The sequence below is a fragment of the Theropithecus gelada genome, chromosome 3 (assembly GCF_003255815.1).
Source record: "Theropithecus gelada isolate Dixy chromosome 3, Tgel_1.0, whole genome shotgun sequence".
Classification (NCBI taxonomy): Eukaryota; Metazoa; Chordata; class Mammalia; order Primates; family Cercopithecidae; genus Theropithecus; species Theropithecus gelada.
Window position 1 is genome coordinate 84,981,963 of NC_037670.1, and position 24,548 is coordinate 85,006,510.

At 36.1% G+C, this 24,548-nt stretch overlaps 1 protein-coding gene across 7 annotated transcripts in view; it reads right to left on the reverse strand.

The window, feature by feature from the left end:
* Nucleotides 1-24,548, reverse strand: part of TAX1BP1 (Tax1 binding protein 1) — a 92,377-nt gene that overhangs the window by 11,324 nt on the left and 56,505 nt on the right. For 3 of the 7 annotated variants that reach the window (XM_025381209.1, XM_025381212.1, XM_025381210.1), the window contains 4 exons: nucleotides 23,603-23,706; nucleotides 19,732-19,857; nucleotides 2,748-2,793; nucleotides 2,104-2,252 (listed from right to left, as the gene is read on the reverse strand). In XM_025381209.1, the coding sequence (XP_025236994.1) occupies nucleotides 2,104-2,252; nucleotides 2,748-2,793; nucleotides 19,732-19,857; nucleotides 23,603-23,706 (425 nt within the window). Of the gene's footprint in view, nucleotides 1-2,103; nucleotides 2,253-2,621; nucleotides 2,794-16,343; nucleotides 16,416-19,731; nucleotides 19,858-23,602; nucleotides 23,707-24,548 lie in introns of all 7 variants that reach the window. The other 4 variants (XM_025381208.1, XM_025381207.1, XM_025381206.1 and 1 more) reach the window with 4 other exon arrangements.

The following is a 24,548-nucleotide window of genomic DNA, read 5'->3' on the forward strand; positions in this document are numbered from 1 at the left end:
ATGAAGGTGGCTTGTCCAATCTGATTCTAAGGCTTGAGGAGTTGTATAGTGGCCAATAGTCACACACATCCCATTAGTAACTACTTATTTAGGAATGAAATAAACACATTAATTTTCTTTCAATTTAGGTGTAGTTTTTTTTTTAATAGTCACTAAATTTGTTAGAAGACAAATACTTAACTGTCAGTAAGTCCTTACTTAACATCATAGAGCAGTTCTTAGGAACTGCAACTTTAAATGAAGGACTTACAGCAGGTTGAAAGAAGTAACATCATTTCTTTTGTCGGTTCATTATAACGCTGATGAGGGAAAAAACTAGTTTTGTTATACATCATTTGGTTTAAAGTCACAATTTCCAGTAACTTATATATGACATTAAGTGAGGACTTACTGTCCTTCTTTTGGCATAGGAGTTACTGTGAAAAAAAAATTACTGACATGCTAAGGGTGCCATGAACTAAGAAAGTAGGAAAACCTCTGGTTTAGTCCATTTGACAGGTAGCTAAGACCACAGCTTTTATAGCCAATCTCATGAGGTTCAATCCTGTCTCTACCTACAGCAGCTATGTGATTTGGGGCAAGCTATTTAATCTGTCTCTCGGTTTCCTCCATTATAAAGTTGTGACAGGACTGCTATGAAGAACTGCTATGAAGAACCAATAAGTGACTCTATCTAAAGAGCTCAGCATTAATGGCAAAGAGGGGTATAGAAATGTTTGCTGCTGTCATAATTATGATGTTAAAGTTAGGTAAATGGGAGCCACAAAAGGTTTTTGATCTGACAATTGACCACAGTTTCTGGTGCAGAAGAGAGGAGACATGGCAGGTGTAGGCACCAGGGTAGGCTGAAAGAGTAGGTAGGTCACCTCAACCCTGACTCAAAAGTGCTGGGGCCTGTGGCTATTAATCACTCCCAGGGCAGAGAAACAGAAAGAAAGAACAGATTAACTCAAATTTGCTTTCCATATTCTTACTAAACTTACTTACTAAAACACTTCATTTGCAAGTGATTTTTTATTGTTGTAATGACAATAATTTTTTTAAATTCTGAATATACATAAGAATTACTTTCTAATGTGAAAAATCTTCTGACTGCAAAATAAAGTTACTCAAGGTGTGCATATTAAAAGTCCTCCATCTCATTACCAAATCTAAGCATGTCAGCAAATGAGCACAAGACTCTAACACTGCTTCTCATGGGTTTGCAGGAGGGCAAAGCACACAGATCAGAAAGAACATTCTGCTAATTAAACTGAAGCAGATGACTACAGAAGAGAAAGTCTTGTCACATGTAACATCTGTGCCAAGAATGATCAGATTAAATATGCAAAATGTGAGGTAAAGGTGTGAAAAAGCAGTAAGATGATACTCTAGACCTTAAATAGGCTACAAAAGTTCTGACAGTTCTCCTAATTATTCCCAGTAATGGACATAGGAGGCCAAAAGGCAGGAGGGAGAAATACATTTTTCTCCATTATGGGTGTTGAGCACTAGGGCTAAAATCATGCCTGTCTGAACACTGATCAGTTTCTGCAAAGGTTAATAGCAATTAAATGCAGCAAACTAGATTAAATAAGAAACAGGTCATGATACCACTGTACTTGCAAAGAGCACGATAAAGCATTTCTTTTAAATTCATCTTAATGCACAGGAAATCCAAAAAGAGCTTCTATGAAGAAAAGAAACTATTATCCAAAAAGAGCTGCTGTAAGGAAACATAATATTGCCATTAACACTTTGCTGCTTCAAGCCTAGTACATCTATAATCAAAAGAATATAGTAAGTTACTTAGTGATGTTTAAGATTAAACTATCTGATAACTACAATATTCTGAGATTATTCCCTAAACTTAATCTTTTACTTTAGTATATAACTCCTAAAGTATAAGTCTGAAGCATACTGGTAGATTTTTTTCTAATTTAAATACAAGCAGGTTTTTCCAAAAATCAAGTAGGCAATTGTGTGCAGGCACAAGTACACACTCTCCTTCCACACACACACATGCACACACAAAGATACACATATGCACACATACCCTTAACTCTCTACATAAGCTAAAAAATAAAAAAGGGACAGGCTCACACAATGAAAATTCAAAATTACTTTGCTATCCTCAGGGTCCTCTAAGCCATCAGGTCGACTAAGGTTTCGAGCAGGCTGGCTGCAGACAACATTGTCTTCTAGTCCCCAAGCAGGGACTCTCACAGGTGGCCTTTGTATTTCATCTGGGTAAAAAGCACCATCTGCTCCATCTGTAATAAAATGTTTGGAAGGGTACAGTGAAACCAGTTACTAAAATTAACATCTGTATGTATAGATATGATGAACAGTATATAAAGAACCACTTTGGTACATGAAAAAAATAGATGTTTTTATTTTTAACCCAGGTGATTTTTTAAATTGTGAACTATATGTAATAAGCAAATAAACTACTCATCTCATGGTGCATCACTTATAGATGAGGCCAGTTACACTGTTAAATATTAAAACTGCTAATTATACAAATAAAATAATGTTTGTATTAGAGTTGATTATACCAGCAGTTTGCTAATCTATGAAAATATAAACCATAAAAAAATCTCCAGACGCAGCTAACCCCAAACCAAAAATACTGTAATAACCTCTTGTTTCCTGAGATGCATAAGGATTACCATATTGCAGAACTGGTTGTGCATTTGATAGTGTTAGAACATAACCATTTTGCTCTGAGCATGTATTGAGACATTGAGGACTCTGGAAATTCTGACCTTCCATTTTCCTTTCTGCTTGATTTTCTAGACTCCTTTTAAGTTCCTAAAATTAACAAAAACAAAGATGAATAAGCAAAGCAATAAAAGATTTCGTAAGTACAGTACTATTAAACATTTAGTCAAAATATAACAATAAAATTATTTCCTATTATGAAGTTGGAATGCAATTGGAAATACAGTTAGAAAAGCTGGCTCTCAACTTCTCATAAATGTATCCTCCACATATAACAAAATCAGAAAGCAGGATAAAGCCAATATATTTTCAAATTTATTTGTGCCAAGAAAAGTACATCATTCTCACTGAGTTAATTTAGGGTAAACTGTGAATCTCTTACAACTTAGCTATGAATAAAAAGTCGTCTTTTTTTTTTTTTTTTTTTTGAGACACAGTTTTGCCCAGGCTGGGGTGCAATGGCGCAATCTTGGCTCACTCCAACCTCTGCCTCCTGGGTCCAAGCGATTCTCCTGCCTCAGCCTCCTGAGTAGCTGGGATTACAGGTGCGCACCACCATGCCTGGCTAATTTTTGTATTTTCAGTAGAGATGGGGTTTCACCATGTTGGTCAGGCTGGTCTTGAACTCTTGACCTCGTGATCCACCCACTTTGGCCTCCCAAAGTGCTGGGATTACAGGCATGAGCCATCGTGCCTAGCCAAAAAGTCTCCTTAAAAAAAGAAAAATGTGAATTCTATCATTTAAGATTTTTTTTTATAAAAGTATGTCCTGTATAAACTCTTTCAAAATACAAAGAAACATTTCCTAACTTGTTTTACAGAGCCAGTATTATTCTTATACCAAAAACAAGGATTTCACAAAAAAAACTAGAGACCTTATCCCTCATAAATATTGATGCAAAAGCCTTAGCTTATAGCAAGTCAAACCCAATATTAAAAAATAAAACCTGATCAAATGGACTTTATCACAAAAAAAAGTCACTTTAGCATCCAAAAACCAAATGCAGTTCAACATCCAAAAATCAATAAATGTAATTTACCTTTTAATAAAGGAGAAAAAGAAATATGATAATTTCAATTGATGCAGAAGAAATATTTTACAAAATCCAAGTCATTCATGATTTTTTTTAAATCTCAGAAACTAAAGAATAAAAAGGAACTTTTTTAACCTCGTAAAAGGCACCTAAAAAAAACCTACTGTGACCCTTAATGGTGAAAAACTAAATGATTCTACTGAAGATCATAATGAGATCCAATAATAATAAGGCAATGATGTCTGCTCTCAACACTTCCATTCAAAATAGCCAGTGGATCAAGGCAAAATTAAGGTAGATTGGAAAGGAAGAAGTAAAACAATCTTTATTCACAATGGTATGAGGATGAATGTGAAATATCCCAAAAAATCTATAAAAACTAGGAAAATGGCCGGGCACAGTGGCTCATGCCTGTAATCCCAGCACTCTGGGAGCCCAAGGCAGGTGGATCACAAGGTTAGGAGATAGAGACCATCCTGGCTAACATGGTAAAATCCCGTCTCTACTAAATATACAAAAAAATTAGCCAACCGTGGTGGCACACGCCTGTAGTCCCAGCTACTCAGGAGGCTGAGGCAGAAAGAATTGCTTGAACCTGGGAGGTAGAGGTTACAGTCAGCCGAGATCGCGCCATTGCACTCCAGCCTGGGTGACACAGCGAGACTCCGTCTCAAAAAAAAAATAGGAGTTTTTTTTTTGTAAAATGAGTGTAAATAATTTAGTCAGGTTGCAGTATACAAGATCAATATGTAAAATCAATTGTATTTGTACATATAATAAATAATTGGAAAATGATATTTTTAGTAATTCTACTTAGAGTAAAATCAATAGATAAAATGTTTAGGAAAAAATATACAAAAGATGTGCAAAGCCTCTACACTAAACAAAATAATGCATTAAAAAGAGCATAAACAAATGGAGACATATAACATGTTCATGGACTAGAAACTTAGTATTTTTACACTATTAATTCCCCCCAAATTAACTATAGTTACAATGCAATACCTATAAAATCCCAGTAGGCTTTTGTACACATTGACAAAATAATTCTAAAATGTACACAGAAATACAAAGGTCCTGTAATAGCCCATATGTAAAAAGCAGAACAGGCTGGACATGGTGGCTTATGCTTGTAACTCCAGGGCTACTGAGAAATAGGAGATATATTTAGAACAAGACAGGCATTCAAAAGATATCCTTCATCTCTTGCCATAACTGAAAACCCCAGAGATGCTACTGTAGTCATTCAAGACTGGCATGTGACTACAGAAAAAAAGGAAAGGTTAAATCCAAGAAACATTTCAAACACGATTCAAAAGAAAGAAAAAAAAAGGGGGGCCAGGTGCGGTGGCTCATGCCTGTAATCCTAGCACTTTAGGAGGCCGAGGTGGGTGGATCATGAGGTGTTATTTCTTTCAACCTGCTCTAAGTCCTTTCACTTACAGTTGCAGTTTCTAACAGCTGCTCTATGATGTTAAGTAAGGATTTACTGACTGTTAAGTATTTGTCTTCTAACAAATTTAGTGACCATTAAAAAAAAAAAACTACACATAAATTGAAAAAAAAAGTAATGTGTTTATTTCATTCCTAAATAAGTAGTTACTAATGGGATGTGTGTGACTATTGGCCACTGTACAATTCCTCAGGCCTTAGAATCAGATTGGACAAGCCACCTTCATTTCCTGTTTCTCAATGATTTTCACAACATGGCACTTGGGAGGCCGAAGCAGGAGAATTGCCTCTTTGAGACAAGCCTGGACAACACAGTGAGACCCTATCTCAATAAAACATTTTAAAATGGCCAGGCACAGTGGCTCATGCCTGTAATCCCAGCACTTGGGTGGCTGTGGATGGATCACTTGAGCCCAGCCTGGGCAACATGGCAAAATCCTTACTCTACATGAAATACAAAAATTAGCTTGGTGTGATGGCATGTGCCTATAGTCCGAGCTACTCAGAAACCTGAGGTGGGAGGATCACCTGAGTCTGGGAGGTCAAGGCTGCAGTGAGCCATGATGGCACCACTGCACTACAGCCTGGGTGACAGAGTAAGACCCTGTCTCAGGAAAAAAAAAAAAAAAAAAGAAAAGAAAACAAGAAAAAAATTAGCCAGGTACAGTGGCACATGCCTATAGTCCAGCTATTTCAGAGACTGAGGCAGGAGGATCACTTGAGCCCAAGAGGTCGAGGCTGCAGTGAACCATGATCAAGCCACTCACTTCAGCCTGGAAGACGGGGTGAGACGCCGTCTTTAAGGGGAAAAAAAAAGAGAGAGAACAAAGTTGGGGGACTTATGCAACCTGATTTCAAGATGTATTATAAAGCTACAGTAAACAAGACAGTAGAGTATTGGCATAAGAAAATAGATAAGGAGTTGGCAATCTTTTTCTGCAAAGGGCCAAACAGTAATATTTTCACCTTTGTAGGCCACACAGTCTCTGTTGCAACTACTGAAATCTGTCTCTGCAGTTGCAGTCATAGATGATACCTGCATGAATGGGCATGGCCATGTGCTAATAAAGGTTTTATTTATATAAAGCCAGATTTAGCACATAGGCCTTAGTTTTCTGACCCTTGGTAAAAATCAATAAAATAGAAGATAGATTCTGAAAGTAGACCCATACTTATAGAGTATTTTCAACATTTAAAATACCTCAAGATGTAGAGGAAATTCTATGGAGGAAAAGGATGGTCTTTTCAACATGATGTTTAAAAACTGGGTATTTATAAACAAACTTTGACTACATATCATACCATATAAAAAATAAATAGATCATAAATCTAAAGTAAGAGAGCTAAAACTACAAACCTTTTGGAAGAAAAAAATAGAATATCTTCATAACCTTGATTTAGGCAAAAATTTAAGATAGGACAAACAGCATGAATCATTAAGACAAATACTGATAAACTGGACTACCTCAAAATTCAAGGCTTTTGCTCTTCAAAAGATAATGTTGTAAAAAAAAGAAAAAACAAACCACAGACTGGAAGAAAACAACATCAAAATATCTGACAAAGGAATTATATCTGGGATATATAAAGAACTGTCGCAACCAAAGATGACAGACAGCGCAATAAAAAAAAATAGATTTGAACAGAAACTTCACAAAGGAATATGTACAAATGGCCTGTAAGCACATGAAAAGATGCTCAGCATCACTAGTCATCAGGGAAATTAAAACTAAAATCTACAACGAGATATACACCCAGTAGGATGACTAAAATTAAAGACTGACAAAAATACCAAGTGCTGGTGAGGATATGGAGCAGCTGGAATGCTCATACACTGCCAGTGGGAATACAAAATGGTACAGCCACTTTGGAAAACAATTCGGCTGTTTCATTAAAAACATACACTTACCATATAAGCCCGCAATTCCACTCCTAGGTATCTACCCAAGAAAAACGAAAACATATGTCCACAAAAAGACTTGTGTAAGAATGTTCATAGCAGTATTACTTGTAATAGCAAAATATCAGAAATAATTTAAATGTCCATCAGTTGGTAAGAGGATTAATGTCTATCAACTAATGAATGGATAAATTCTGCATTATTGCAATTACATGAAATACTAGAAGCCATAAAACAACAGCGACAGAAAGCAGACCAGAGGTTTTCTAGGACGGGGGGTAGCGGGAGGGGATGACTGCAAATGAGCAAGAGGGTACTTTGTGCAGTAATGGAAATGTTACACTGCTTGGGTGAAATGGTAGTTACAGAACTACATGCATTTGCCAAAAGTCATCAAACTGCATTTAAATGAACAGATTATATTACATGTAAACTACACCTTAACAGAGCTGTTAAACCGAGACGGGCGGATCACGAGGTCAGGAGATCGAGACCATCCTGGCTAGCAGGATGAAACCCCGTCTCTACTAAAAAAAAAAAAAAATACAAAAAACTAGCCGGGCGAGGTGGTGGGCGCCTGTAGTCCCAGCTACTCGGGAGGCTGAGGCAGGAGAATGGCGTAAACCCAGGAGGCGGAGCTTGCAGTGAGCTGAGATCCGGCCACTGCACTCCCGCCGAGACTCCGTCTCAAAAAAAAAAAAAAAAAAAAAAAAAAAAGTCAACCAGAGGCCTTATTAACAAAGGATATAAGAATGAAAAATTTAGTCTGGAAAGTTTAGCTGGTTTTGCTGCTTTTCATTTCTTGGGGGTAGAGATGAGACTCTAAGTTAACACATTTTTACCTATATAAATGATCCAAAAAATGGACTAAGTAACCTTAAAATGAAAGTCATCATCAAGAGCATAACTGGCAAACATTAAGAAAAATTCAAGTCAACTTAGGTTTGGTAAGAGATGGAGGAATTAAACATTCTTTCTAAGCAAGTCCATTCATAAATACATGTCCATGTATCACCTCCGCCAGGTACTGTGTAAAACTGTGAGGTTAAGATGGCATTCCTGCCTTTCAATCATTCACTATTTTATTGTAAAAATAAGACTTGTGAAATTTTAAGCAAAAAAAGAAAATACTCATTCAAGATACCTAGCACACCATCAATTATGTAACAGGTAGCATACTAGGAACTAGAGATACGAAGATTAACTGGAAATGGATTTTGCCTGCAAGGAATTCAGTCTAATAAAAGGTACAACTCTAGATAAATAATTAACAACTAATTGTGATAAGTGGACTAGTATAGAGATGAAGGTAAAATGCAATGTATCAAAATGGAAACACTGTATACTAGGAAGAGACTATAGAGAAGAGCCATTTGAGATGGATCCTCAGGAATTTTCACCCAGCAGATAAAAAGCATTATAGACATAAAGTAAATAAACGGATACAGAAGATATGAGAAAGAATAACATATTTCAGGCTTGGTAAATGAATAATATGACTAGAGCAAAGGATACATATTAAGAGTAGCAGGAGCCAGGAATGGTGGCTCATGCCCATATTCCCAGCACTTTGGGAGGGAAGATCACCTGAGCACAGGAGTTGGAGAGCAACAGAGCAAGGCAAGACCCTGTCTCAGGTAGGAGATATAGCTGAAAAGACAAGTTGGAGGTCAGATGTGTCAAATCTGTCATACAATTTACTACAATGGGCCTTCAGGTTTTTGAACAATAACAACAGGTAAAAATGGTCCTTGGTAAGGTTAATCTAGCAAAACAATAATGGGCATATGCAAACAAGAAGCAAATTAGTAGGAAGGCAGCACAGCATGGTAGACTGGAATCAGGCTGACCTAGATTTGATCATCAGATCAGCACTAATAACCCTAAAGAATTTATCTTTTCTAAGCCTTACAGGGCTATTGAGAAATAGGAGATACATTTAGAACAAGACAGGCATTCAAAAGATATCCTTCATCTCCTGCCATGACTAAAAACCCCAGAGATGCTACTGTAGTCATTCAAGACTGGTATGTGACTACAGAAAAAAAAGAAAGGTTAAATCCAAGAAATATTTCAAACACGATTCAAAAGAAAGAAGGAAAAAAAAAAAAGGGCCGAGTGCAGTGGCTCATGCCTGTAATCCCAGCACTCTGGGAGGCCAACACGGGCGGATCATGAGGTCAGGAGATCAAGACCACACTGGCTAACACAGTGAAACCCTGTCTCTACTAAAAATACAAAAAATTAGCCCGGCATGATGGCACATACCTGTAGTCCCAGCTACCCAGGAGGTTGAGGCAGGAGAATCGCTTGAACCCAGGAGGCAGAGGTTGCAGTGAGCCAAGATTGTTCCACTGCACTCCAGTCTGGGTGACAGAGCAAGATTCTCCGTCTCAAAAAAAAAAAAAAGCCATCTCAAAATAGCCTTTCTATTCATCACCACTTCAAAATTATAGTCATTATTAGACATGCTATTAAATCTTATTTAGCTTTTAAAAGAATAAGCACATACTCTACTATCAAAAGTTTATGCAAAAAGAAGTAGAGTTTAAATTCTTCCGTAAGCAAATAACATACTACTGAAATACAGTCAAGGGTTTCATCAAAAGATTTATGCTGCATTGGTACAGTCAAGCAACTTTATAGAGAGTTCCAACCTAATAGGGAGTTTAATCCAATATGCCTACTCTACCATCAAAGATACAATAAATCCCTTGCAAATAGGATTCAGGGTAAGAACAGGATTGGTGACAAGTAGCTTTGATTCCTCATGGGGGAGAGAGAATGCATGAACATGGACAAGATAGTTAAGGTTAGGTTCTTTTGCAAATCAGAAGACTGAACTCTCCCCTCCAAAACATAATACCTGGACTTAGAAAAGGTTCTTAAACTTGCATTCACAAAGCCCCTCAAAGGGTCCGTGTTTAGATTTCAGGAGGTCCATGAACTTACATGGGCAAAAACATTGTATCTACTCACTAACTTCTAACTAAAATTTAGGATTTTCTTCCATTAGGAATGTAGACCAAAGAACACAATAATAGTTGTAGTGCCTGCAATTTGGCCACCTACAGAAATCAAATAGATTTGTTTCATATTACATTTGTTGTAGCCATCTCAAAATAGCCTTGATATTCATCACCACTTCAAAATTATGGTCATTATCAGACATGCTGCTAAATCTTCCATTTGTTTCGAACTACATTTGTTGTAGCCATCTCAAAATAGCCTTTCTATTCATCACTGCTTCAAAATTCTAGTCATTATTAGATAGGCTATTAAATCTTATTTAACATTTAAAAGAATACGCACATACTCTACTATCACATATATCACAAATTTGTCTTAATATTTTGATAACCACAACAATGCGTTTCCTTTGTGATTCTACACATTTTGCTGTACTCATTCTAAATCATTTTCTGAAAACAGACTTCATCAAAATATCAAAGGGTACTAGAGACAAAAATGGTCAAGAATCCCTGGGGGATCTCTCCTACTGACAAAGGAATGGAAAACATGAGTGTAGCTATCTTAACTGAGCAAAACAATATTAACTGCTGACTCATAATTTTCCTAAAATAGAAAGCCACCACAGTTTAAGAAACAGATTTTGTCAGAAGTAGTCACCTCTTACTATTCCAGCTCCCAGGAACAAGTCTGTTTAGCTGGTTGCCTTTGCCGGGGTGCCTAAATACTTTTTTTCTTCGGTACCCACAATGGCTCACAGTGACCCCAGTTTTACAAATTATTTGACAAGTTAAGGATGTTTCTAATATTCCCAACTGGTAAACAGGAGAAATAATATATTCCTCTTCTCTGCCATTACGGGGATGCTCTGAGAATAAAGGAGCATGGAGAGTACACCATGGGACAACTAAATATGTAAATTTTACACTCTCCACCCCATCCGCCAAAAAATGAAACAAATGTTGAACTCTAGTTAGATGTGCTTTTCACAGTGTTATGGGTTAGCAATTCTGAAATTATTTTCTGTGTATTCAACACTTGAGTAAATATATCAAGGAAACTGAGACCAGGTTCCTAGTCTAATTAGAAAAGGAAGTTATATTATGGAAAGAGAGAAGACTAGAATTTATGCTGTAGTTTTAGACTACAATTGGAGATATAAGTATTTACTCATGGGTTTTTGTGTGTGTGTGTGTGTGTGTGTGTGTGTGTGTGTGTTGCTATTTTTTAATATAAAGAGAGGGGGAGAAACGTATTTTCTAGCTGTCTGCTAAGGACTATGAATCAATGAGGGCACACCTACAGCCCAGATCTTGGTTTCTAAACTACATTCACCAGTAAATGGAACAGGGCTCCTTGGACAAAAGACTGATTCCAGGCTGGGGCAGGAAAATAACAAGATGAGCCTAGAACTACTTTCTGCACCAGAAAGTAATAAGTGCTCAAAGAATAATGAAAGACATAATAAAAAGCCACAAGAGCTAGTTTGCAGGGGCTCTTATTAGTTAAATCTGATACAAGCTGAGTATCAAAATGATTATAAAAATAGACTGTAACCCACTGAATAAAACAGGAATCCATGAGTCTACAATGATAAAAATCAATGAATAAACAAACAAATTAGGGGGAAAGAAAAGATAGCTCTTTCTTACAGAAAAATTCTAATCAATATAGAAGGAATGATGGAGTTAGAAGATCATTAATAGATATTAAAATACCAGGTGAAAGTTTGATAAAGAATAAGATATTTACATGGTCTCAAAGTATCTCCCTACAAATTACTTATTAATTACAAAGGGAAAATATTAATGTTACATCAGTAAAACCTGGTGGACAATACCTTAACCAAATAATGAAAGATTACCAGTATTGAGAAGGATATTTAAATTCTGTAGCATTCCTGGCAAAATTCATAACCTAAGTTTCATCATGATGAAATATTAAACCAAAATCAATATTATATTAAATAACTGGCCCATATTTTTCAAAAATGTCAAGGTTAAGAAAGGCTATAAAGTTGTTCCAGATAAAGGATAACTAAACACATGATCACTAAATGCAATGTATGATCAGGGATTAGATCCTAGATCAGGGAAGAAAAGACTATAAACAATAAACGAAGTATTAAGGATATGATTTTAATATGTACTGTAGGTTAGATGGTAATACTGTGTCAGTGTTAAACTTCCTAAATCTGTTAACTGTAACATGGCTGAAAGAACATCCTTGTACTGAGGATACAACATGCAGGGACTCTTATGTCTTCACCTCCAGTTACTGTCAAATGGTGGGGAAAGAATATATATGAGAGTTCACTATACTATTTTTTCAACTTGAGTTTGAAATTACATAAAAATTAAAAGCTACAAAAAGTTCAAGAGTCCCACATTCAAAAACAATAACCAGTTACAACATACAATGAAAGAGAAAATCCCATTTTCAAAAGGAAAAACAAAAATACTTAGGAATAAACTTGAAGAAGAATTCTTCCAAACCCATAGGAAGAAAATTATTTAAAATTCCTGAAAGACACAAAACAGATTTGAACGACACATCCCGTATTGCCTATTCTTTATTAAAAAGTAGAAATATCACCAAGATGTTAGTTATCCCTAAGTTAATGTACATACTTAATGCAATGTCAATAAAAATACCAACAATCATTTCTAGAGCTAGAAAAGTTGGTATTAAAATTGATATGGAAAACTAACCCTTCAAGAGAAAAAAGCCAGAAAACACTGAAAACAAAGAGTTATGAGAAAGGACTAACCCAACCAAATATTAAAATAGACTACAAAGTTCTTACAATTAAAACATCATGGTACTACCATATGAGCAGACAGATCAATGGAACAGTACTCAAAGTATAGAAAGAGACCCAACTGCACATGGAAATCTATTATACAGTAAATTTAGTATCTCAAATCACTGACACGAAACCGGCATTTTGATAAATGGATTGAGATAACTAGACAGCAATTTAGAAGGAGATAAACTTAGATTCATTCCTTCTGTGATATCTAAGAATAAATTCTAAATGGATAAGAAATTTTAATGTAAAAAAAAAAAAAAACAAAACACTGAAACTGGCTGGGCATGGTGGCTCACACCTGTAATCCCAGTACTTGGGGAGGCTGAGGCAGGTGGATCACCTGAGATCAGGAGTTTGAGAACAGCCTGGCCAACATGGCAAAACCCCGTTTCTATTAAAAATACAAAAATCAGACAGGTGTGGTGGCGGGAGCCTGTAATCCCAGCTACTCAGGAGGCTGAGACAGGAGAATCACTTGAACCCCGAGAGGCAGAGGTAGTAGTGAGCCAAGCTCACACCACTGCACTGTTGCCTGGGCAACAGAGCAAGACTTCATCTCAAAAAAAAAAAAAAAAAAAAAAAAAACTGAAACTATATCAGTATTAGAACAAAACACAAGTGAACTCCTCTATAACCTGGGTGTAGGGAATGCTTTCCGTGGAAAACAAAAATTCAAATGCAACACATCAGTGGTTTTCAAAGTTGAGCATAAATCAGAAACACTTGGAGGGTTTTTGTCAAACACATATTTTGGGGCATCATCTCCAGAGCTGCTGATTCAGCAGGGCCGGAACAGGACCCAAGAATATGCATTTTGTTGTTGTTGTTGATACAGAGTCTCACTCTGTTGCCCAGGCTGGAGTGCAGTGGCACGATCTCAGCTCACTGCAGCCTCTGCCTCCAGATTCAAGCAATTCTCTTGCCTCAGCCTCCCAAGTAGCTGGGATTACAGGCGTGAGCCACCATGCCTGGCTAATTTTTGCATTTTTAATAGAGACGGGGTTTCACCATGTTGGCCACGCTGGTCTCGAGTTCCCAACCTCGGGTGATCCACAAGCCTCAGCCTCCCAAAGTGCTGAGATTACAGGCGTAAGCCACAGCACCCAGCAAAGAATATGGATTTCTAACAAGTTTCCAGATGGTGCTGACACTGCTGGTCAAGGCAGTACCACACTTTACACAAAAATAAAGAACATTTACATGGTAAAAGTAAGCATAGTGAGCACTGTCAAAAGTCAAATAAACTGAGAGAAAATCCTTACTACATATATATCACAGATAAAGGGCTAGTATCTCTTAACAGGGGAAAAAAATATATATATAACAAGGTAAGTAAAACAAACCAAAAATCAGAGAATAATGAGCCAAAAAACTCACAAAAAAGATAAGATGTTTAACCTCACTCATAATAGAGATGCAAACTAAAACTACACTAAGATACTATTCCTAATCTATCCCATATGCAAAAATTGGAAAACCTGATTACAATTTATATGGGAAACAGGTCCACTTCTCATACATTGCTGGTGGAAACAAAAAATAATACAAACTCTATGAAAGGGGATCTGGCAATCTCTAACAAAACTACACATGCATTTACCCTTCAAACCAGCAATCACACTTCCAGCAATTTACCTTGAAGGTACTACCCCAACACCAGAAAACTGTATCTACATAGAATCTTTCATTGTAGTATTATTTGTAAAATATTAGAAACTACCTAAATGGCCAAATATACGAGGTTGGTTGAATAAATTATGGTATGTACAATGGAGTACTACACACCTGTTTAAAAAAAAGATGGAGGATTTGTATGAACTTCATATACAGAATGATTTTCAGAATATAGTAGTGTTGAGAAAAAGCATACACAGGATGAGCATTCCCTGATAAAAAAATCCAAAATCTGAAATGTTCCAAACTGAAACTTTTTGAGCATTGACATGATGCCACAAGTAGAAAATTCCACGTGTGCCACATTATTTTTTCACTGTTATTAATGGTACATAATAATTTTTGCTATTAAGTACTTATGTGTGAATAAGTGTAAGAAAATGATTGCTATCAGTAGCCTGAGGACTTCACTTGTAATTGGCCTCTAAAGTGGGAGCAGTCCTGTGGGACTGAGCCCTTAACCTGTGGGGTCTACGCTAACTCATGGTAGTTAGTATCAGAATTGAACTGAATTGTAGAATACCAGTTTTGGCGTCAGAAAATTGTTACTGGAACAATACCACACAGACATATATAAACAAGGACAAAGGATGGTTCTTTCTTACAGTAGAATGCCAAAGAAAAAATGTGGAAAATGTAGTAATAGTTGAAAAATCAGAATTTCACAACTATTACAATAACCCCATACAACCTTGAGGTCTAACTTGCACTTAGAATGGTTCTTTTATGATACATGATTTTGCAACATAGCTGCTCATTTGGAAAACTACTGGTTCACTGAATTATGTGGATCTTCCAAATGCTGGCAAATTTTGCTATACAACAAAAAAAATACAGTCTAAATATTACACCCATCTCATTAGAAAAGTTTATAAACATTGGAAAGCATCAAGCTCACAGTGGAAGATAACAATTTTTTCAAAATTCTAGTTTTTGCTTAAAAGCTTAAATATTATCAATGGTGAAAAATATTATCAATTGTTTTTCCTTAAAATAACAAGCTCATTTCATTTCACTTTGAGAAAATATCTGCCAAATACCCAAGTCTGAATATAGAAATTGTTCTTTAAAGTAAAAATAGTTTCCATGAAAAAAGAGACTAGTTCAACTCACAACTCAACCACACAAGCACTTTACCTTTATTAACTATCATACTTCATTAGGCGACAAAAGAACTTTAGGGGTACTTTCCATTTAATCACACAGAATACTAAAAAGACATGTACCCAAGGGTCAAGCATCAATAAAATTAACATATTTTACTGTTTTAACATCTTCAGTACAACTGGCTTTTTTTTCTCTATTGTGAGCACACGGTGGTGATGAATACAATAACTACTAAAGCAGTTTGGTGCCACTGTCTTAATTCATAATAATACACAAGCAGTTTTCCACACTGCTTTCACACAGTGTGAATATAACAGCAGGGAGAAAATCAAATAATGTGGTAGTATTATTATGAAAACCATGTCTTTGCAGGCCCCTGAAAGGGGACTGGGGACCACCAAAAGGACCACAGACCACACTCAGAAATGCTGCACTATAGTGTCTTTTACATTACCAATATATTGCTCTATCTGACTGTGAGCTTTTGCTGTAAGTCATTAAACAACTTCAAAAATGTTTCCTATTATAAAAGAAAACCAGATAAACATTTCATGTAATTTTTAGAAATTTCACGTTTTCCTAAATTTGAACACTGTACTGTCACATGAACTTTAAAATGTGTCTCTTCATAAAGTTCTATTATTATTCAGTTTCATATGGTACAAATTTTTTTAACTACATTGCTCAATACCTTCTCCCTGGAGAGGTTTTCCAAATGTGAAGTCAGACCACTTATTTCTTTGTCTTTCTCTGCCAATTGAAGCTGAATAAAGAAAGAAATTGCATTATTTTTTTTCATTACCTCTCCCTCCTTGCAACTTTGATATCTGGTTTATACTGCTTTATGAAAATAATTCCTATTACTAAATCCATGTATTTTCCTCAGCTAATTCTTTGACTTCTCTGAATTATTTGTCATTTATTGACCAACTTGCCTTGTTCTTAAAACTATTCCTTTGGTTTATGTGAAATTGCATGAATATTTTCATCATCCCATGCCCTTTTTTGTGTGTTTTTTTCTTCCCAATACAAATATGAGTATTCTCCAAAGTTTCTTCTTTGGCCTCTTCTCTCAATATTCTCTCTGAAAACTCACTTTCTTCCATACCTTCAAATATCACCCCCCTGGGAATAAATCACAAGTATTAACTAATGTACCACTTTCTCTTTCCCAAGTTCCAAATCTGCCTTTTAAATTGATAGTTAATGTCCCAAGCCTACTTTCATACTTCTGTTAACAGAACTCAATCTCAGACTACACTGTGACTAAAGCTGAGAAACTATATTGTAATACTTTTCCCTTTTCCTGTTTCTCCATTCTCCAACACTTTCAGTCTCTAAATCATTCATTCATTCAGCAGTCACCCACTGATCACCTATTACAGTTTAAGCATTAATGGATACAAATACAAATAAAATCATTCTTCAATGGTTCTTCCCTAAACATGTCTTTCACAGCTTTCTCTAGTAAATATATAATCCATTCAATGGCAGGTGATCAGGGAAGGTACCCAAAAGGAGGTGGTCTTTATCAATTCATTTTAAGAATATTTTAACCTGATTTCCTCACCTTCAAACCCTTCCCACCTCTAAATCCTCTTCAATACTGCCAAATTATTTTCAAAAAGACTGTGATTGAGTCTCTTTTCTCCTAGAAAATTCTTAATAGAACTAGCACCGAAATTCCATTTTAGGCCTAAAACCTGGCTTCAAGCTATCATTCAAGCCTAAGCTACTCTATTACAGACACAAGTCCTAATGATCAAGACTGCTCACAGTTCGCAGACTACGTGCTCCATTTCTCAACTCCAAATATGTCTTAATGCTCTTCCATCTACATAGAATGCTGCTGCTTCCTTTCCCTAGCTCTGCTTCTCCTCCCCTCCAGTTTGTTCTTTCAAAGGTGTAGTTATTCCATAATGTCTTCCCCCTAAATATTTGATTGGAAACAACTCTAAGGCAATTAAACTTATTATTCATGTGGAGCTTTATCACATTTTGCCTTGTCTGGTCAGTGTTAGTCCATGTCAAAATAGTACAAAATAGGGCAAAAGGAACTAAATAAAAAGCCAAACACATTTACCAGCTACATAATTTTAGATACACTGTTTGATCTCAATGCTTACTTTTAACATTAATGAAATAAAATTATCTGTTCAGCTTCCCATGGTTTACAGATGATTACCTACGGTGGTGTGAAAATTTTGTGCACACTACCATTACACTTCTAGCAATCTACTAGATTATAAACTCCTTAAGCATACCACTGTGCCTTATGTGATTGCCCACATAATATCTAACATAGTACTTTATGTAAAATAGGCTTCAGTAAACATTTACTAAATCATTTTCCTAGTCAATATGCAAAAAATTCTTTTCATATGAATTCAAGATTCACACTTAATAGTTAAGGAAGTTGCCAGTTACTGAAAAGAATATCCACAAGGGTCACAGAAATAATAAGCTAATGTATCTTAGTCTGTAATGTCCTACATCTCCAGCCCCTACAGGGGAAAACTAAAGTAATTCTAATTTTAAAATTAGATCACAGGTAGAATCAGCTATGATATTTGAACCATTTAGAATTCCTGTCTTCAGTCAAAAAAAACAATGTAAATTATATCTATATACATTTCTTAAAATATATTAAATTATACTTTATTCCTTAGAAGAAATATATATTTCTACTTATTAAGTAGCTAGACAGCCTATTTTTTTTTTTTAGTCTAACATTTTATTTATTTATTTATTTATTTATTTATTTATTTATTTATTTTGAGGAGTCTTGCACTGCCACCCGGGCTGGAGTGTAATGGCATGATCTTGGCTCACTGCAACCTCTGCCTCTAGGGTTCAAGTGATTCTCCTGCCTCAGCTTCCCGAGTAGCTGGGATTACAGGTGCCCACCACCACGGCTGGCTAATTTTTTGTATTTTCAGTAGAGACAGGGTTTCACTACATTGGCCAGGCTGGTCTCAAACTCCTGACCTCGTGATTCGCCCACCTCAGCCTCCCAAAGTGCTGGGATTACTGGCGTGAGCCACGGCACCTGACCTTCTCTAACATTCTTACAGTTACCATTTATTATTTGGGCTTGTCTGTTGCCTAACATTATATTGGCAAAAATAATTTTCATTAGTTAAGATTACATCACTTGCTTTTACAGTATTTCATTTAGGATCACAGTCACATACTTTGGTAACAAATGGTAAAACTCTAGCCAAATTTTTAAAATTACTGATGATATATTATTGTACTACAAAAAAAGTCAAAGCCCTAAAATAATTCTTTTTATTTATTTATTTTTATTTTTTAGAGACTGGTGGGGGAGTGGGCATCTCCCTATGTTGCCCAGGCTGATCTCAAACTCCTGGACTCAAGCAATCCTAATAATTTTACATAAGCATTCATGTTTGTTTCAAAATGAACAAGAGGACAGGAGGATAATGATCACTTTTCACCTTTAAAAATAAACACAATTAAAAGATGCAATTTTATTTTATTTTTTTTTATTTTTATTTTTTATTTTTTATTTTTTTTTGAGACAGAGTCTCGCTCTGTCGCCCAGGCTGGAGTGCAGTGGCCAGATCTCAGCTCACTGCAAGCTCCGTCTCCCGGGTTCATGCCATTCTCCTGCCTCAGCCTCCCAAGTAGCTGGGAACTACAGGCGCCCGCCACCTCGCCTGGCTAGTTTTTTTTTTTGTATTTTTTAGTAGAGACGGGGTTTCACCGTGTTAGCCAGAATGGTCTCGATCTCCTGACCTCGTGATCCGCCCGTCTCAGCCTCCCAAAGTGCTGGGATTACAGGCTTGAGCCACCGCGCCCGGCAAAGATGTAATTTTAATAGCCATCTGAATCCACAGCATTAAAGCCACAATAGCAACCCAAATGGTATCCATTTTCTCAATTCAAAGTTAATGAACAGTATTCACGTAACTAAATATATAGTACATTTTTACTTGTAGAAAAAACTATCAATTATCCATATTTAAAATGTACATTAGATTGAATAAAATTATACATAGCAAATTTTCAAAAGTTTATGCCTTAAGTTTACATACAATGAGTACCAAACTTACTTTATAATTGTCCTGTACTTCAGCTAGTTCAAATTTTACATTTTCAGCAATTTTCACTTGTTCTTTCCATTTCAGCTCCATTTTTGCAAGTTCATCAGCATATTTATTGCACTTTGCTTTCTCATCCTAAATGAAATTAGTATAATTACCAAAAGATTTTAAATCCATGTAGAGTGAAAATCTATAGCAACATACTTAGATATGGGCTGAATGTTTATTATAACACTGTTGTAACAGCATAAAAACTGAACTAATCAAATGTCTATTAATAGACAATTGGATAAATCATTTTCTATCCACACAATGAAATAGTATATATATTTTTAAATAAGGCAGATGTACAAGTTGACAAGAAAAAATGTTAAGATACATTATTGAAAATAGCAAGTTGCTAAAAAAGAAGATATAATATAATCCATTTTTGTTTATAAGTTGTTTTACACAGTTATAATATCTATGTTTGTGTTGTATACAAAAATATAAACCAAAATATTAATAGTTCTTATCTCAGGGGATCAGAATGATAGAGGTAATTTTTGCCATCTCTACTCTTCATTTCTGGAACAATACAACATTTCACAATAAGTATATATTACTTTTGCAAAGGGAGGAAATAATGTCATATTTATAATGCTGTTGTTTCCATACATTGATAAACTCCAGGATTTGCTGACCAAGATAATTTTTAGGTTGACTTCTTATACATTGATCTTCTCTACAACCCAGATTATCATAAAGGAGGAGCTACAAATCATGACAAAAAGGTAATTAGGCCAGTTCCACTTGGAACATTTTGTTCAATGTGAACACCTAAAAATATACTTTGAGCAATTCAATGGAGAGGAAAATCTTTTAAACAAATAATGCTAGCTCAGTTGAATATCCATACCATACATTCCATATCTCATACCATACACAAAAATTAAAATGATTCACAGACCTAAATAGAAAAAGCTGATTATAAAACTTCTAGAAGACAACACAGGAGAAAATCTTTATCTCCTTGGATTAGGCAAACCATTCCTTAGAAGGTAAAAAGCATAAAACATAAATGAACTGATAAACTATATTTTATCAAAATTAAAATTCTGCTTTTCTAAAAACATCATTAAGGAAATGAAAAGGCAAGCTACAGACTTGGAGAAAATATTCACCTTACATATATCAGACAAAAGACATATCCAGAAAAAAAAAAAATACAACTCAAGGTGAACAACCCAACGTTTAAACTACCAAAAAGATCTGACCACTCACACAAAAAGAGATAAAGAGCAAATGAGCATAAGAAAAGATGCTGAACATCAAGTCATTACAGAAACGCACATTAAAACCACAATGAGCTGTCAGTATACACCCATTAGGCTGGCTATGTAAAATGATACAAACACTTTACAAAACAGTTTGGTAATTTCTTTTTTTTGGAGACAGAGTCTCACTCTGTCACCCAGGCTGGAGTGCAGTGGCGCAGTCTTGGCTCACTGCAACCTCCATCTCCCAGGTTCAAGCGATTCTCCTGCCCCAGCCTCCTGTATAGCTGGGATTACAGGAGTGCACCACCATGCCCAGCTAATTTTTGTATTTTTAGTAGAGAAGGGGTTTCACCATGTTAGCCAGGCTGGTCACAAACTCCTGACCTCAAGTGATCCTCCCACCTCGGCCTCCCAAAGTGCTGGGATTACAGACATGAGCCACTGCACCCAGCCAGTAATTTCTTATAGAGTTAAACATTCAACTGCTATATCACCCAGGCAATTCACTCCTACATATTTACCCAAAAGAAACAAAAAAATCCGTATGTCCATAAACAACTTGTAAACAAATGTTCATAAGCAGCTTTATTTGTACCAGCCGAAAAACAATCCCAAATACCCACCAAGTGGGGAATGGATAAACAAATGATACAATAAAAAGAAATAAATATAAGCAATAATGTGAATAAATCTCAAATAATCATGCTGAAAGTGGGTGGAAAAAAGTACATATTACATGACTCCATTTTATAAAATTGTCTAAAATGTAGGCTAATTGATAGTGACAGAAAGCAGGCCAGTGATTTCCCGGAGGTAAGGATAACGAAAGAGATGTGTTGCAAACACGCACCCAAAAAACTGGAAGAGTGATGGCACTGTGGTGATAGTTTCACAATTGCGTATGTCAAAACTGATCCAACTGTATACTTTAGGTATGTGTAGTAATTCATTGGATTTCAATTATACCTCAATATGGTTGTCAAAAAAAAAAAAAAAGATTTTTGCTTGAACATTATTCTACCTTCCTTTCAATACTATTTCTATAGAAAAATCTTGAAATATTCATCCAGAATTGTTTCATCTTTAATGAAAATGTAGTTCAGTCTTACAAACAACTGCCCTGAACTCAAAACTGTTCTAATCAACCCTTCTACAAGATTCTCTCAAGCAAAAAAAAAAAAAAAAAAAAAAGTTCATTTTAACTTTGGTTAAAAGATTTTGCTATTTATAACTAACATGAAAATATTTTAAATAATTACTGTAAATTAAATTACAGTAAAATTAAGCTAATGTGTAAATTTTATTCTATAGCTCTAAACAAGGCTCCTCCCCTCCCCAATGCACACAAAAACACACACAAAAAAGCACATTTAATAAAACAAACAAAAATCACATACACAAACAACACTTTTTCCTCTCCATGCCAAATTGATATAAATGAGAAGCATTTTCCCTTTTCCTTTAAATATTCCAGTAGTGAATACTACACCAAGAAGGCTGCAAACCAGAAAAGTCTGAATGATGCTGTTTAAAATAATCAAAATAGGCTGGGCACGGTGGCTCACGCCTGCAATCCCAGCACTTTGGGAGGCCGAGGTGAGCAGATCACGAGGTCGGGAGATCAAGACCATCCTGGCTAACGTAGTGAAATCCTGTCTCTACTAAAAATACAAAAAATTAGCCAGGCGTGGTGGCGGGCGCCTGTAGTCCCAGCTACTTGGGAGGCTGAGACAGGAGAACGGTGTGAACCCGAGAGGCAGAGCTTGCAGTGAGCTGAGATCGCACCACTGCACTCCAGCCTGGGCAACAGAGTGAGACTCCGTCTCAAAAATAATAATAGTAGCAATAATAATAATGAAAATAAACAACACCATAAGAGACAACTCATTTGGTTAACATTCCCTTTTCCACTATGCAAGTCTAGTCACTTTAAGATGTAAAAATCTTTGCTATTATAATAGTAATTTATTTTATTTATTTATTTTTTTTGACAGAGGCTCGCTCTGTTGCCTAGGCTGGAGTGCAGTGTGCAATCTCGGCTCACTGCAACCTCCGCCTCCCAGATTCAAATGATTCTCCTGCCTCAGGAGACTGTAGCTGGGACTACAGGCATGCTCCACCATGACCTAGCTAATTTTTGTATTTTCAGTACAGACAGGGTTTCACCATGTTGGCCAGACTGGTTTTGAACTCCTGGCCTCAAGGAATCCACCCACATCAACCTCCCAAGGTGCTGGGATTATAGGCATCAGCCACCGCACCTGGCCTATAATAGTAAATTTAAAAACAGCACTTTCCTTTTATGAAGTTCAAATATTTCTCATGAATCTTTATACGATGATAGATAATAATTTCTAACCTCAATTAACTATTTGCCCATTACCCAAACAAGAACATTTTATTAGGTGAAAAGAAAATAATAACTTTAGGTCTCATGATGTTACACACATGCCTATGTGAACAGGTACACAAAACGCCCATATCATCCCAAAAGTGAAACTAAGTAACAGTATATGGGGATGGGAAAGAAACTCAAAGATACCAATCAATCAAAACAATAAAGGTAAGCTAAGTCATCAAGATTTTATAAACCTCTTTCATTTACAAGGTAGTTAACTTACCTGCAAGAGTTGTTTACATTTATTATACTTTTCTGTTTTGTCAGCAATTTCTTTGGTCATTTCACAGACTTGCCCCTTTGTTACTATGTCAAAATCTGTCTCTGCTATAGCAAGGCAGAAAATAAGACTGTTAAAAAGTATTTTGCCCCTTATATTATCTTCCTGTTCAGAAAAACTTAAAGGTCTGCATATTGTGAAATATAATAAATGGAATACTGAAGGACAGAAATATCTATTTATATCCTAGATATACAAAGGATACATAAACTCTAGTTGAGAATTTTTAAATGTGCGTTTGGCTAGAACCAAGTTCACGTTCAATAATAAAGGATTATTCTTTGATTTTTAAAAAATTTGCTAAAAACTGGCCGGGCGTGGTGGCTCATGCCTGTAATCCCAGCACTTTGGGAGGCCAAGGTGAGCTGAGGCTGAGGCAGGAGATCAAGACCATCCTGGCTAACACGGTGAAACTGTGTCTCTACTAAAAACACAAAAAATTAGCCAGGCATGGTGGCATGCACCTGTAGTCCCAGCTACTCAGGAGGCTGAGGCAAGAATCGCTTGAACCTGGGAGGCAGAGGTTGGAGTGAGCCGAGATCACACCACTGGACTCCATCCTGGGTGACAGAGTGAGACTCCATCTCAAAAACAAAAAAAAACATTTTTTGCTAAAAAGAGTTCCAAAACAGCACAAAAATTGTTCTCCTTATATAACTGAATAGACAGGGTAAGTAGGAAAACCATACTCTGAGAATTCTCTTTCCCCTCTCTGAAAGCCAGGGTCTCACTATGTTGCCCAGGCTAGCCTCAAACTCGTGGGCTCAAGTGATCCTCTTGCCACAGCTTCCAGAGTAGCTAGGAGACCACATGCTACCACACTCAGCCAAGAACACATTTTAAATCATTCTTCTAGCCCTTCATTACCACTAAGTCTTTATTAAGTAAA